Raw genomic sequence first — 14,042 nt, 5'->3', positions numbered from 1 at the left:
CCCCTTCTCCCGCGGCGCTCTCACGCCTGCCAGGGGGAGAGCAGGCACAGCAGGCAGCGGGAGCTCGGCGGGGTTGCACACCAGGTGCCCCACGCGCAGGAGCGCCTCCCCGGCCTCCCTGTCAGCACAGAGCAAGCAGCAGCGGGAAGGGGCAGAGGGAAGGGAGACCGAGCCCCAGCCGGGCCGGCATGCAAAGACGGGGTGATTGCACTGCCGCTCTTAACACCCCCGTTTCCTTTTCCCACTCTTCTTCACAGAACGCGCCGCTTCCCAGAGCCTTTCCGTCTATCAAACTTCTTGTGAAGAGCAACTGGGGAAACCCAGCGTACACCTGCATTTATCGAGTGCAGGTTCATGGGAAGATGGCGCAACCGGAAAGCCCCAGGTGAAACCAGAGAGAAAAAAAAAGTCAAACATGAGAAAGAAGAAGAAGGGGAGGAAGAACAAATAAATCTAAAAGATGTGGCAATTGAGATGGCTGTAGAACTGTAGAAGATTTGTCTCCAAAGTGGGGTGCTCAAGACGTTCCACACTGCGGGAGGGGAATTCGGGAGCGTGTGGAAAATGTTACAACTTCTATGCCATTTTTTTCTTAAAAACGAGGAAGATAGGAAGCATTCCCAAGACTGAATCTAGAGAGGGGAGGCCCAGCCTGTCAGCGCTCCTCCCGCCGCCCCTGGGGGCTCCGCAAGTGGCCCCAGCCCAGGGCAGGCCGAAGGGCCCGGCTTCAGTTCACAAGAGGGCGACTGGCCCCGCGCGCCGGCCCGCGCGGGCTCTGCAGGAGCTCCCCCAGGCGCCCGCCCACCCTCTTCCCGGCTTCTCAGCCAATGGCGCCCGCCAGGCGGGGACAGGCAGGGCCCCCCGCCAACCACCGCAGCGCCCCTTCTCTGGCCCCGCCCCGCTGCGGCCGCGTGCCGACGGACGAGCACGTTGCTACGGGCGCGCCCGGAGCGCCAGCCAGGGCCCCGGGTTCGAGTCCCGCCGCTGGGTTCGAGGCCCGGCGAGAGGTCAAGGAATGAGGCGCTTGCTGGCGTGAATGCCTCACGTACCAGCCAAAGGGCTGCCCGCGCAGGAGGGGAAAGGTTGTTTAATTGGAAATTGTAGTTATAATTTGGTTTTAAGTACCGGTGCTTGTAATAGTTGTTTTGGTCAGTTATTAAGAGAAAAAGAACTTTGCCAAGGATGTTTTCTTGTTGGGGGGGTCCGAGTCCCCTGCCTGGTTTGGAAAGGGCTTCGAGTCCCCGAAGTTGACCAAGCGGGTTAGAGTCCCACTGAACGGGGTTTGAGTCCCCAGTTTGGCTACTTGTCTTGACTGGTCTCTGAATTTTGGCGTGGTTATCAGAATATGGATTTATTTTTGCATGTTCGGATCAGATAGTTGTTTTGGAAGTCACATTTAATATGGGTGGGGAATCGTCTAAAGGCAACGTCTTAAAGAAGTCACCTCTAGGGCGTTGACTGAAGCATTGGAAGGGCGGTGGGGGTGGGTTCGATCCCCTCACAAGGAAGCAGTTAACTGAGCATTGTAATCATTGGTCGCCGATCTGTACTTTGAAATATAATACTATAATACTACTATATTAAAATAATATGTATTATAATGTCACCGTTTGTAATGAGAAAATGACGGTTTGGTGATTAAAAGATCGGATTCACTCTAAAAGTGAGGGTTTGGGTCCTAAAAATGAGGCTTTGAGCTTTAAAGAACGGATTTAGGCCCTGAACGTGAGGGTTTGCAACATATAAATGAGGGTTAGACAGTAAAAAAGACAGGTTTGAACCCTAACAGTGAGGGTTTGGGACCTCTAAAGGAGGCTTTGTGCCTTAACAGAGGAGTTTGGACCCTGAAAGTGAAGGTTTGGAACATGAAAATGAGGCTTTGAGAGTTAAAAGAGGATTTTGGATGCTGAAAGTGAGGGTGTCGTGGTTTAGCCGGGAACTCAGCCCCACGCAGTCGCTCGCTCACTCTGCCACCGGTAGATGGGGGAGAGAATCAGAAGGGTGACGCTCGTGGGTTGGGATAAGAACAGTTTAGTAATTTAAAATTAAAAAATCAGCAACAACAAAAATGCAATGGAAAGGAAAACAACGAGAGGCGCGAAACCCGGGGGGGGGAGGGGTGTCACATGGTATGGAATGAACATGCCATTGGCCAGTCGGGGTCAGCTGCCCCGGGCGTGGCCCCGCCCCGCCCAGCCTCCCGCCACGCGGCAGAGCGCGGGAAGCTGGAAAGGTCCCCGACCACCACAGGCACCGCAGTGAAGAGAATTAACCCCTTCTCAGCCAGAACCATCCCAGGCCTCCAGGTCCTTTTCAGCAAAGTTGCTTCTGCGGCACAGTCACCCCCAGCCTGTCCTGTGCCATGGGTCTTCAGGCTCAGCTGGCGCCCGTGTCTCCGTGGTGGGCCTGGCTCCTCCTCGCCTCTTTCCAGGGGCTGCGCTTCCCATGTACCCGCAGCTTTGCAGGAGCAAAAGGAGCCTTCCTCCTGTGCCAGAAGTCACCAATTTCCATCCCCTCCCTCCGGGGCTGGGGGGCTTGTCGTGGGTCCAGTGCTCCTCTGGGAGTGGTCTCCAGCTGCACCTGCTGTCCTGTGCCACAGGGGAAGGGGTCTCCCCTCCACAGGGTCTCTGCAGAGACCCTCCTGTCACTGTCCCATTTGTCCTCCTTGGTGGTGCGTGTAGGGGCATGTGGAAGGAGAGAGTGCCTGTTCCTTTAAGGGCATCTGCCCAGATGCAGAAGCAGGTAATAGGAAAAGTAAGAAGTCATCAGGAAGAAGGTGCGGAGCCACTGCCCTGAGCACAAGTGGTAAGGGAGGCAGTAAGGAGGCCACACCTCAGCAGTGGCACTGACTGATGGGCTGTCAAGGGGCTGCAGGCAAAGCCAGACTTGGCAACGGGTCAGGTTTAGTCAGGATGCAAACTGGAGGGTCTGGGATGTAGGAGGGGGTGGGTGGGACTGTGCAAACTGGTGGAGGAGTGGCGGGGGAAGGGAGCCCTTGGCCTGGCCTGGCAAAGGCCTTGGGTCCTTTGCAAGCACAAGCTCCAGGAGATACCGACAGTCACCTCGTGGCCATTGTGTTAACCACTCCTGGCGATCCCATTAACCTTCATAAGAATAAGGAAATAAACCCTAATAATAATACGAGTAATAGCAATAATAATAATAGTAGTGTAACAGATCCTCTCTTAACGCTCGCTCCGTGTAACTCACTCTCTTGGGGGCTGTGGGGAGGGGAGTGCGTGCGTTTGTTTTGCAAGGATTAAGTGTGAGCTGCTGCCAAGAGCAGTGTGCGTGGATTTGGGGCCCGCAACAGGAATGAGAGCAGGGGTGTGGGCACCGTGGGCTCTGTGGTGTCAGGTCCTGGAGCCAGTGGGGGTCCCAGTGCTGCTACTGGACCCAGGGGGGGCCCGGGCCTCTAGCCAGTGGGGCGGGAACGGTGTGTGTCCTCAAAACCAGCTACAGGGGGGACCAGTGTGTGGGAGTTTTTCCTGTGCCCCTTGAGGCAAATTCAACGGACCTTTGTGCTTAAACACAGGAATGCGTTGGGGCAGAGTCCTACTGCCACAAGCCCTTCTGGAGGGATTCGGCACCTGCGGGGCAGGAGCCCGTTCCTTCCCCACGCTGGGGCCAGTGCCTGTCCTGTGAGCGCTGGCCGTGGGTCCATCCCCAGCCCAGCTCTGCTGGCAAGGGCGCCGCCATTGCAGGACCCTCGCGATTCCATCCTGCGGCTTGTCTCTCTGTGCGGGCCCCTGCTCCCTGCCAGTGACACCAGATGGGACATCGGGGATGTGCAGGACATCTGGGCATCACTGATACCAGATGGAACATCTGGTCCCTGTCTATAATCAAAATAACCAAAACTATAGTTACAAGTATGATAGGTAGGAGATACATTTACAAGCAAGATAAGGTTAGGAAAACATTTTTAGACAGCAGGAGGAGTATGGACATGATTTAAGTATTGTGTCCTTGGACAATATATCCTGGGTACGATGTAACACTGCACCCTGGTAGGATACATTCCTTACTAATTGACGTGATTTAGCGTTACGGAAAAATAAATCCTGATTAGTAGATTTTTGTAAAATAAGCACATGGAATAACCTTGAAAACGAGCCAAAAGGGTACTGAGCACGCTTGAAGATTGAGTTCAACTAGCGAACACGGTGAGGAAGACTATCGGTGACCACCAAAGAAATTTGGAAGACCGCCACTGATCTCGACTGCGCATGCGCCAAGGCCATTTGCGTATATTAATGAGTAGCATGAATATTATACGTTCCCCAAAATCTAATGACTATGCAAACTTTTTGAGTATATATTCTCTGCAATACAAGAACCCGGCATGCACATTAGGTGGAGCGATCCCCTGTGTACCCAGTACTGCAATAAACGCCCACTTTCTAAAACTCTAAAGAACGAGCCTTAAAGAGTTTCTTTCACCAACTTTTACGGCATCACCAGCTTAAACCCTTGCTGCCCTCCCTGCCAAATCACTCCTTGGTCACCAGGTGCCTTTGCTGGGCAGTGGCAATTTGGGTTTCCCCTTCACAGGGTGAGTGAGGGGTTCTGCGCTGGTGACTGGAGCTGCCCCTGCTGAGGGGACGAGGGTCTGTATCCCCCCCCCAGATGGGCTCTGCGTGGGATGTGCGTGGGTTTTCACCAGCAAACTTCAGGCTGGACCAGGCAGGAGCAGGGGGAACTCGCATCTGGGCTGGGGAATCAGATGGGCAGGGGTCGGTGCTGGTCCTCCTCGGGGGGACCAGCGAGTGTGGGGTGCCCGTGGGATGGCTGTGCGAGTGCTGCATGTTTGTAGTGAGCACCGAGCTGGACCAGCCATCGACCTGGGGACCCAGGGGTGGGTCAGAAGGCTGGGGTCCAGGCAGGGGTCGCGGGCAGCAGAGGGGCCAGCTTGGGGGACCCGAGTGTGCGCGCGTGTGCCTGCACGAGTGATCGTCGGTCTGTGCCAGTCGCAGCGGAGGAGGGAACATGGCTGTGGGTGCAGACGTGTGATGGGGGTCCTGTGCATGGGGGCTGCTGGTGGCAGTGTCTTGGCTGTGGCAGGCTGTGTGATTGTCCGTCTGTGTGTCCTGTGCATGTGTCTGTGCGCGCATCTATGCGTCTCTGGGATACGTGCTCAGCTTCGCTGCTGGTCAAACCAGCTGTGTCAAACCACCCTGGGCAGAGACCCTGGGTCCCCAGCGGGGGGCCTGGGACGGATTTGCTGGAGGCAGTGCCAGCTCCTGACATCCCTTGACGTTCCATTCTGCTGTGCAGCTTGAACATCTCCCTCCCCTCTGCCTGGCTGCCCAGACCCAGGTCCTGCCGGGGAGGATCATCTCCTCCGCAGCACCTTCCTGAGCAGACTTTCTTGGCCCCTTTGCTCTCTGCTGCAGTGTTGGATGAAATCCATACGTGCTCTCCTCTGGGCACCAGTAGGGAGTGAAACAGCATGGACAGACCCCGCAGTGAACATCCCTCTGCATCAGCTCCTTCCCACTGAAAGGGCCAAGGTGGCATAGCGGTGTCAGCAGTGACTCCCCAGGGTCTAGCAGGGACAGCTACAGGTCATGACTTTGCGACTTCAGAGCAGTCCCAGCCCAGAGACGAGCAGGCATTTTTCCTCTCCAAATTCACATTCCTTTGCCATTCACGCACATCACACTGAGACGACTTCTGTGTTCTCCGTTCCCTCTGCACTGGACCACGGGCTCACAGCACAAACACCTCAACCGTTCCCAAACCCATACGCTAGCTACCCACCAGCCTGCACTGTCCATCCCAGCCACAGCCCCTCGCAGGCCCCTGGCCCTGCACAGCAGGAGAACATCCTGTTCACGCAGCTGTGAGTAGCCCCTCGGGTCCTCCTCTGGATCCGCCTGCAGGTGAACATGGCTCTCCCAAGAGGAGCTCGACCAGGGCGGTGACCCAGGACACCCCTCTCTCCCTCCGCAGTGAACCTCTCAGGCCAAGGGGGGTACTCAGACCGGCCAGGAGAGCAGCTCTCGTGCAACAGGAGCAGGAGACAGGCTGAGGGCCCGCGCTGATGCTCAGTCCTGACACCAAGCGCTTCTCTGCATTCCTAGGCAAAAGACTGAAACGTGTCCCGAGCTGGAGGCACCATGGGAACAGGTGGGGCTATGTGTGCTGGAGCAGGGGGAGATGGGAGGCAGGAGGGTCTCAGCCTGGGGGGAGCATGGCTGAAGGTTGAGGGCATGACGCTTGGTGCAGACCGAGAAGCAGGAAGGGGCAGGCTGACAGCGTGGAAAAGATTCCATCTGGGAAGGAGGAGGAAGAGACAGAGGAAGCTGTTTCTTCAGCTGGGCAGGCGGGAGGGCGGCTGCCCTCCCCAGCATCGCCTGTCCTCCTGCTCCCACCAGCACTCGGGAAGCAGGGTTTTCCTGGCCACCCTTGCGGGATGGAGAGCAGCAGCCTGTGGAGTCAGGGCCCTGCCCTGCTCTCCTCCCACCCAAGGACAGGACTGGCCCCTGGGAAAGCGTTTCAAGATGGGTTGCAGGTGGCTGAAGAAGAAAGGACTCGTCTAGTGTTTGTTTCTCTCTCCAAAGGCAAGAGGCTGTCCTGCCTCTCATGGCATGTTGACACCAAGACACTTTTCACTGAGGGCCAATGCCTGCTCAAGCCGAGGCCCCATCCCTGAGTCAAGTGTGGCTGATCAGCAGCACTAGGACATGCCTTGGGCTTAGGCACGAGGGCCGGTTTCCCAGCACAGACAGCTCTGAATCTCCAGCAGCAGCAGCTCCAAGACCGTTTGGCCTGAACAAGCCCTGCAGAATCTGTCTGCCTTCTCCCTGCATGTAGAGCTCAACAGCTTGCGGACGCTACAGCCCTGGGAGAATAGCTGCCTCTGGGACTAGAGGGAGAGACCCAGTGAGTGCCAGCCCCGACAGCACATGCCCCTTCCCCCTCCTTGTCCACTGCTTTCCCTTCCCTTTCCCTTTCCCTTTCCCTCCCATAGTGGTTTTAGGATACACAGCGTTCCCACTCCTGTGGCTGGAAGTTAAAGACTCCCACTCGCTCCAAGTAGCTGCACTGGGACCCGAAACACTACAGTAGCTGCACTGGGGCCCCACGCACTCCAGTAGCTGACACCACAGAGGAGGGGTGCCCACACCCCCCGTCTGACCCCAGTACCTGGCACCAGAAGGTGTGGCCCTGTTAGCCACTTCCAGCTCCCCAGATCACCACGGCTTCTACCTGCCTGGGCTTTTTGTGGAGGTACCAACTGAAGCTGGTGCCGAACCCCACTATGAGACATCAGAGAAGACCCACAGGGGCTCAGCGCCAGGGAACCTGCTTCTCCCACTCCCATGGTGACTGAGCTGGGCCACATGTCCCTGGGGGATTCTCTGCAGTGTCCGGTGGCCCCAACACGCCTTCCTGACTGGTGATGGGGGTTGCCCCAGTGAAGGGTGTGGGCTGGGGGTCCAGGAAGGCTCGTGGGCCCAGAGTGGGGCAGAGGACCCTGGGGTCCAGGCTGCCTGTCCACGCTCCTCTCCTGTCCTGACACCAGACTGTGCTCTTTGGGGATGGTGCTCGCCAGAGCCCCGGTAAGAACCTGTTTCCCGCTGTGCCTCTAAAACACCGGGTGCCCCAAGGGCTGGCACCACCTGCCCTTCCCCTCTCCCAGCCTCCTAGGGGGACACTCCACTTTGCCCTGATCTGCCCTTTTCTGGGGGCACACGGTGGGTGGGAAGGGATCGCCTTTACAGAGACACCCCAGGCACCCGGGCCTCCTCAGCCCCTCTGCTCATTGCGGTGGTGTGGCCAGAGAGGACCCAGGCATCCAGGCACTGGCAGAGGAGCGGGAACACGGACACGGACGCGCACACACATGCAGAGCGTTCCTGTACTGAAGGGGTTTATTGATTGTGAGAGGGAAAGGGCCCAGGGCTCCCAGGGGATCAGGTGGGCTCATCGAGGGACAATCATCTCCGCATGCTGCAGGAGGGGGGCAGGACACGGGTGTCACCACTGGCTCCAGTCCTGAAAGGCAGAGTCCAAAATATGACCCCCAGTGTCTGCCGGGACATGAGAGGGGCCTTGTCCCCATCGTCTCTCTCTGCAGAGACCTAGGGAAGGAGGAGGGAATTGCAGCCCGCAATACACCCACGACAGGGTCTTGGCTTTCCTGAGACCCCTGTGGCACCCGGAGCTCCGTGCCCCATGTGTCATTAACCCGGGATGCCCCTAAATCTCACAGAGCCCAGCCCAGCCCTCATGGTGATCCTGGGGGTCTGTATGGCGCCTGTATGCCTGGCCTGCACGGCAACCCTCTGGGCCCATAGAGCCCCACTGAGTGCAAGGAAAGGCATGGGGCCAGCTCTGTCCAGCTCACCCTGGGACATGGATCCTGGGCAGTCCCCTCTGTTTCCCTGTCCCCTACCCAAGTTCTGCCCACCCCTGAGGGCTCAGGATCCTTTGTGGGGCTCGAGATGCCCTGATGCTGCTCACCTAGACATCAACGTCTGCAGCCACAAGTTTCTGGCGCACAAGCTCCACCTGCTTGTCAGCCACAGGGGGCTGGGGAGAAAGGGAGGGTTAGGGATGTGCTTGGGTGCACTGGGGTGTACTGGGAGGCAGGGGAAAGCAATGGGGTCTTTGGGGAGGGTGCTGCCGGGGGAAAGCGGGGTACATGATTTTGTATGGTGCGCACAGGAAGTAGTGGGGGGTCCTGGGGAAGGGGGCCTCCCTGGGCAAGCACTGGGGTGCAGGGTGCTCTCTGGGGTTGCCCTGGGGTGTACTGGGTCACGCTGGAGTGTCGTGGCCATAGGAGGCGTGGGGAGGAGGGTCTGGGGCCAGCCGAACTCGCGGTACCTACCTCAGCCCTCTTCACTCGCCCGAGCGTGAGTCTTCTCTGTTAAGAGACCATGAGGTCTCTGGTCACTGGGATGTCCCCAGACCCAGCACGGGATGGGAGGACCAAATTGCCCTCCAGGTTCACCCCACTACTTACGTTCACGCAATAACTTCCACTTGCTTCAAATATTGCCTAGGGACAAAGAGCAAAGCGGTGGTCTGGATTGGGCCTTGGTGGGGCTGTGCGTGGGGCACAGGTGTCCCCAGTCCCTCCAGTCCAAGGGCTTCCCCCTGGTGTGAGCAGGAAAATCCCTTCTGCTCCCCCCAGCCCCATTCCTCTAAGCTTCACCCACGATACCCGCTCATGCAAGGACCAGGGGTGGGGATGGAGACAAGGAGAGCGTGGGGAATTCAGGGCCTCCAAAGAGGACGGGGTGGGGGGGACCCAGAGACAGGGCGCTGGGGTGAATTAGCGCACCGCAAGGGACTGGGCCGGGGTGTTGAAGGGACAGGACTGCATGGGATGCGAGTGAGGGAATTCAAGCAGAGAGGATACGGGGACTTCAGGTGCGGTGGTTGGAGGGGGCAGGAGGAAGACGACTGCAGAGGACCGAAGCCAGGGGACTGGGAGCATGTTTGGCAGTGGGGGTTCAAGGAAGGGGATCTGGAGACTGTGCCGCAGTGGACTGGATGAAAGGCAAAGGACTGAGGGGACAGACGGAAGGAAAGGCATCGGGAACGCTTGAAGGGAGGGCATCTGGGGACCCCAGAGAGGACACGGCAGGGATCCCGGGCAGGAGATGCGTGAGGGAATCAAAAGGATGGGATGGGGAGGCCAAGAAGGGAGGGATGTGGGGCACCAAGACGAGAAACAGGTGTGGGCCCTTGTAGGAGTTTGTGGTGGCCCCTCCCGGGGAGGAGAGAGGTCTGACGATTCAGTGAGGAACCCGGTCTCTGGGCATCAGAGGCTTAATTGCAGGGGAAGCGGAGGGAAGAGATGGGATTGTGGGAGGGAGAAGGCTGCATTGCCCAGGGCTGGAGGTGCAGGGCAGCCTGGAGCAGCCCCTGGCTTGGGAAAGGGAGTGGCCAAGTCAAGGGCTTTTGTGCTCCCTGCTACAAATTTCACCCTGCAGGAGAGCTGATGTTCTGCAGCCAAGACCCATCCCCAGCCTTGAGCCCTCCCTGTGGCATTGGGGACTCACCTGAGCATCTTCTGGGGTGCACAGCAGGATGGTGAAGAGCAGGGCCACGCCGAGCACTGCGGCCTTCATCTTCCTCTGCTGAGTGGCAAGTCCTGGGTGAAGCTGGAGAAGGTGAGGGGCAGATTTATCCCTCCCAGAACTCCTCCTCGCTCCCCCGCTCCCCACCCCGAGAGCCTCCAGGGCAAAGCCAGGCGTGGCAGAGACGCCAGCCCTGGCAACAAGCCCAGCCTCGGCACAGAGTAGCCCCCGCCTCCGGCACAGATCCAACCACTTTCCCCGACATCAGTCCAGCTTCCTGCATGGGGCGGCTGCACCATGGAAGGGCCCAGGCACCTGGGGGTTGCAAGGGGAGGGCGGACAGAGCACCCCTGACAGCCGGACACCCTATGGTGACAGCGCGCTGCTCCAACAGAAAAACGCCCTCCAACAGCCCCCCAAAGACAGATCCCCCCACCTCCCAGTGCCCCTCACCTCCCAGCACTGCCATCTCCCAGTGCCGCTCGCCTCCCACAGCAGTCTTTCCCTCCAGGACTTCACCAGAGATGATGCCAGCCTCCAACTAGGCGTCTCTAGGCAGAATTGTCTCTGACCCCTCTCCAGCGCCTTGGGTAAACAGGGGGCTGGGATTGACCCCTCTTCTTGGGGCAACAGGGACCCTGGGATGAGGAAACACGGGGAGGTGGGGGGACAACTCGGAGCATGGGCAATGGGGACAGCCAGGTGACTGGGATCTTCAGTCCCTGGAGGCAGTGTGGGGCACGGGTGAATGTTGGGCACCAGGAGAGGAGGGCTCCGCTTGAGAGAAGTGCTGGGCTTGGTTGTGGTGACCTGCTCAAGGCCACCCCATTTCCCCGATGCACTTATTCTTTCCGGCTGTGACACTCACGCCATCTGCCATCGCTGCTCTCCTAAAGGATGCAAGTGCCCCAAACTGCAGAGGAGGGAGCTGGTACTGCTGTTGGCAGGGACATATTCACAGTGAAATTGGGCATATATTGGGTCAACATGCTTGCAGCACTTATTCACTTGTCTCTTTCAGCAGCTGATTGTCCTGGTTTCAGCTGGGATAGAGTTCATTATCCTCCTAGGAGCTGGTGAATTGCTGTCTTTTGGATTTAGCATGAGAATAACATTGATAACACAACAGGGACTGGCTGGGTGTCAGTCAGCAGGTAGTGAGAATTGCGTAGTGCATCACTTGCTTTGTATACTCTATTTTTTTGTTTGCTTTTTCCTTTATTTCAATTATTAAACTGTTCTTTTCTCAACCCATGAGTTTTCTCAGTTTTACTCTTCCCATTACCATCCCCATCCCACCGGAGGGAGGGCAGGAGTGGGCGAGCGGCTGTGTAGTGCTTAGTTGGTGGCTGGGGTTAAACCACAGCAGTGATAGTCAGAAGTAACCACGTGTAATGACCAGCAAATCCTCTAGCCGCACAGAGCAACAGGCACTAGATTCATTGCCTGTACTGAGTTCATGAGACATCAACATTATGATAGCAGATCCATGAATACTTTGTAAGGCTGGCACGTTCCTCTGTTTGTTATGTTGCACGGTAATTCAAGCTACCACGCTGTGCTTCCCAACCATCATTCACTTCCAAAACCACGCAGCAGTCCATGTCACATGTCTGAAAGTAAAATAGTGCTCTATTTTAGGCCTATGTTTATAAGGGTGTGAGGATAATTTCTTTTTGTGAGCCGCAAGCTGGGAATCAAAGGCCGGTGGTCAAAATCTGGTTTAGGTTTTGAAGTCAGTGGGAGGTTTGCCTGAGTTTCAATGAAACTACGGCATTACTAGTTTTGTCCCCATGATGATACAGACACCTGTCATGACTTCAAAGAAAGCCTGTCTAGTTTTATCCACGTGAAAAGAGGTAAATACAAATACACTGATAAGTGGTTCACAAGAACTGTAAATGGCACAGATTCTTCATTGACATTATACGCCATTTTTCAGGGTTATGGATAAGGTCATATCTTTATGTGACATTAACTATAAATAAGAGATGTGTTGTGGATCAGTTGTGAAAAGATTTAAGGCAACTGACTTGAGTATTTGCTTTGAAATTGCCCAAAGAGTGGGCAGTCACCTGGAAGATTTTCATTTTCACTCCTTCTGCTTTGCGCATTATTTACTAGATAGCTGAGTTACACAGTGTTGAATTATGTATCATGTATTTAAATATGCTGTGATGTTTTTTTGTATTCTGAAGTTATTTCGAAAAGAATTTCTGAACGTTACACACTGTCATAATTGAAGAATATTGACTTAGGAGAGGTCAAGGCTGCCTTTGAGATAAGTGTAAATCAGGTGGATGGCATGTGATAGCCACTTAAAATGAAAGGTGCTATTCAGGAAGATCCCATCTGTTGGATTAATGGTATCTCAAAAGACATGCTCATGTTTCTGTAACAGTAATGTACTGAAAAAGTAAAATGTCACGAGTTTTCTGATTTGGCAAAGAGAGGGACAAGAGACTTTACAAGGCTGGTCTAAGTTGTAGCTAATCCTACCCATGCTGTCTCCCTGCACCTTCTCCAAGCAGGATTGAGAGCACTTCTGGAAGTTTCTCTGTTTTCCCTGCAGTCACTTCTGTGAGGCAGTGGAAATTTTGCCACATTTATTTTCCAAATGAAGTTTTAGCATGGTCGTTCTCCTCAGGCTTTGACCTGCAGTGAGGTACCCCATTGTTTTACAGAGGGAAAGGGGAGAAAAAGAAAGGTGCACGTACTACTTCTTTGGTGGAAACCCTTGGTTCATCTGTTCATCTTGCATACTTCTATAGGGTTAGAGCCTAAGCGATCACCCCAGCTCTCCCCTTTGCCATTTGGAGGTGTATCTTCCCCTGTCTCATTGTAGGAAACCCAGGGGTGGAGGTAGGGAGGGGGAGAGAGACTGACAGAGGCAGGCATGAAAGGGAAGGAGAAGGGATGGGGGGGTAGAACCAGGGGGAGAGGCAGCTCTGCAGCACTAGCAGGAGCATCAGTGGGGACAGAGGGACAGTGGGGGCCCTGTTTTCCCCACATTTCCATCTTGCTTCTCATCTCCCAGCACCTTCCAGTTCCCAGTGTCCCTTAGTACCTGCGGAAGGTGGGGGGAAGGACAGGACTCAGCAGGGAGTCTCTGTCCTGCTGTACTGCTTTTGGCTGGGATAGAGTTAACAACAGATTTGACCAGAGGGTATTAGAGGGAACTTATAACTGGTAGATCTGTTTAACAGTTGCTGGTCAGGATATTGACTTACCTGTTCTCGACATTAATTTATCTGATCTGTGCCATGCTCCCTTTTTTGTTGTACATGTTAAAGGCTCATTTTGTCTTTTGCAGTTTGCTGAGCTCTGTAGCGCTTGGTGGTGTATTGTCTGGGAGGTGTATTGTGAAAGCACTGGCCTTGAGCTTAGTCCGGTATTTGGGTTCTGCACTGATGGCATTACTCTACTTTGGGAATCATCTCATGGAGACAGTTAATAATCACGCTTTTCCCCTTTTCCCCTCTGAGATGTTTTTGGTGGAGGAAACACACAGAGTGGCACCTTCACCACCTCCTTCTGTGTGGCAGACGTTTTCTCCCTTGTTACAACAACTCTTCAGTATCTTGAACATCCTTGGGGAACCAAAATGCGCCTATTGGTACAGATTTCCCTAGGGTTAACCAACTATTTAGGAATATCACCCAGGGCTATGCCCCAAGGCAGTGTGGTTATGGGTGATAAGGCATGTGGGAGAATATGGGCAGGTACCTAGAATGGTTGTCACCTCCAATGGTTGGGAACGTTAACCCAAGCAAGTGCAGGATCCTGATGAAATAAGAGAATGTTTGAAAATAGGGTGCCCTGGCCCCGGCTATGCCAAAGAGACACAGTTTGTCGCACTGTTCTGGGGCCTGTCCTACGCCTACTGCGCACTATTCAGCATCCTCAAGGGAAGAGAAAGTCTCTGGATCTAAAGACATAAAAACAGACATTGTGGCTAAACCAGAGACCCAGCCCTCAACTATATTGCCCCTGTAGTCAAGAAGG

The 14,042-nt window shown here is 55.3% G+C and overlaps 1 protein-coding gene and 1 long non-coding RNA gene across 3 annotated transcripts in view; one reads left to right on the top strand and one right to left on the bottom strand.

Annotated features, from left to right (window-relative positions):
- Positions 1–2,094, top strand: part of LOC142067377 (voltage-dependent L-type calcium channel subunit alpha-1S-like) — a 49,963-nt gene extending 47,869 nt beyond the window's left edge. Inside the window, exon 35 of the mRNA XM_075115953.1 lies at positions 258–2,094. Within this exon, the coding sequence (XP_074972054.1) occupies positions 258–389 (132 nt within the window). The 3' untranslated portion in view covers positions 390–2,094. The remainder of the gene's footprint in view (positions 1–257) is intronic.
- A 5,782-nt stretch (positions 2,095–7,876) lies between these two features.
- Positions 7,877–10,136, bottom strand: LOC142067277 (uncharacterized). 2 transcript variants are annotated; one of them, XR_012663953.1, is made up of 5 exons: positions 10,020–10,134; positions 8,975–9,010; positions 8,840–8,875; positions 8,473–8,541; positions 7,877–8,004 (listed from the first exon to the last, which is right to left on the bottom strand). It is a non-coding gene; the product is annotated as an uncharacterized LOC142067277 (long non-coding RNA). The 2 variants fall into 2 exon arrangements; XR_012663954.1 differs by lacking the exon at positions 7,877–8,004 and adding an exon at positions 8,011–8,090 and having other exon boundaries at positions 10,020–10,136.
- Between the last annotated feature and the right edge of the window lie 3,906 nt (positions 10,137–14,042).

This window comes from Phalacrocorax aristotelis, chromosome 21 (assembly GCF_949628215.1).
Source record: "Phalacrocorax aristotelis chromosome 21, bGulAri2.1, whole genome shotgun sequence".
Taxonomy (NCBI): domain Eukaryota; kingdom Metazoa; phylum Chordata; class Aves; order Suliformes; family Phalacrocoracidae; genus Phalacrocorax; species Phalacrocorax aristotelis.
Note: the sequence above shows the minus strand (reverse complement) of the source record. Positions and strands in the feature narration are given on the sequence as shown.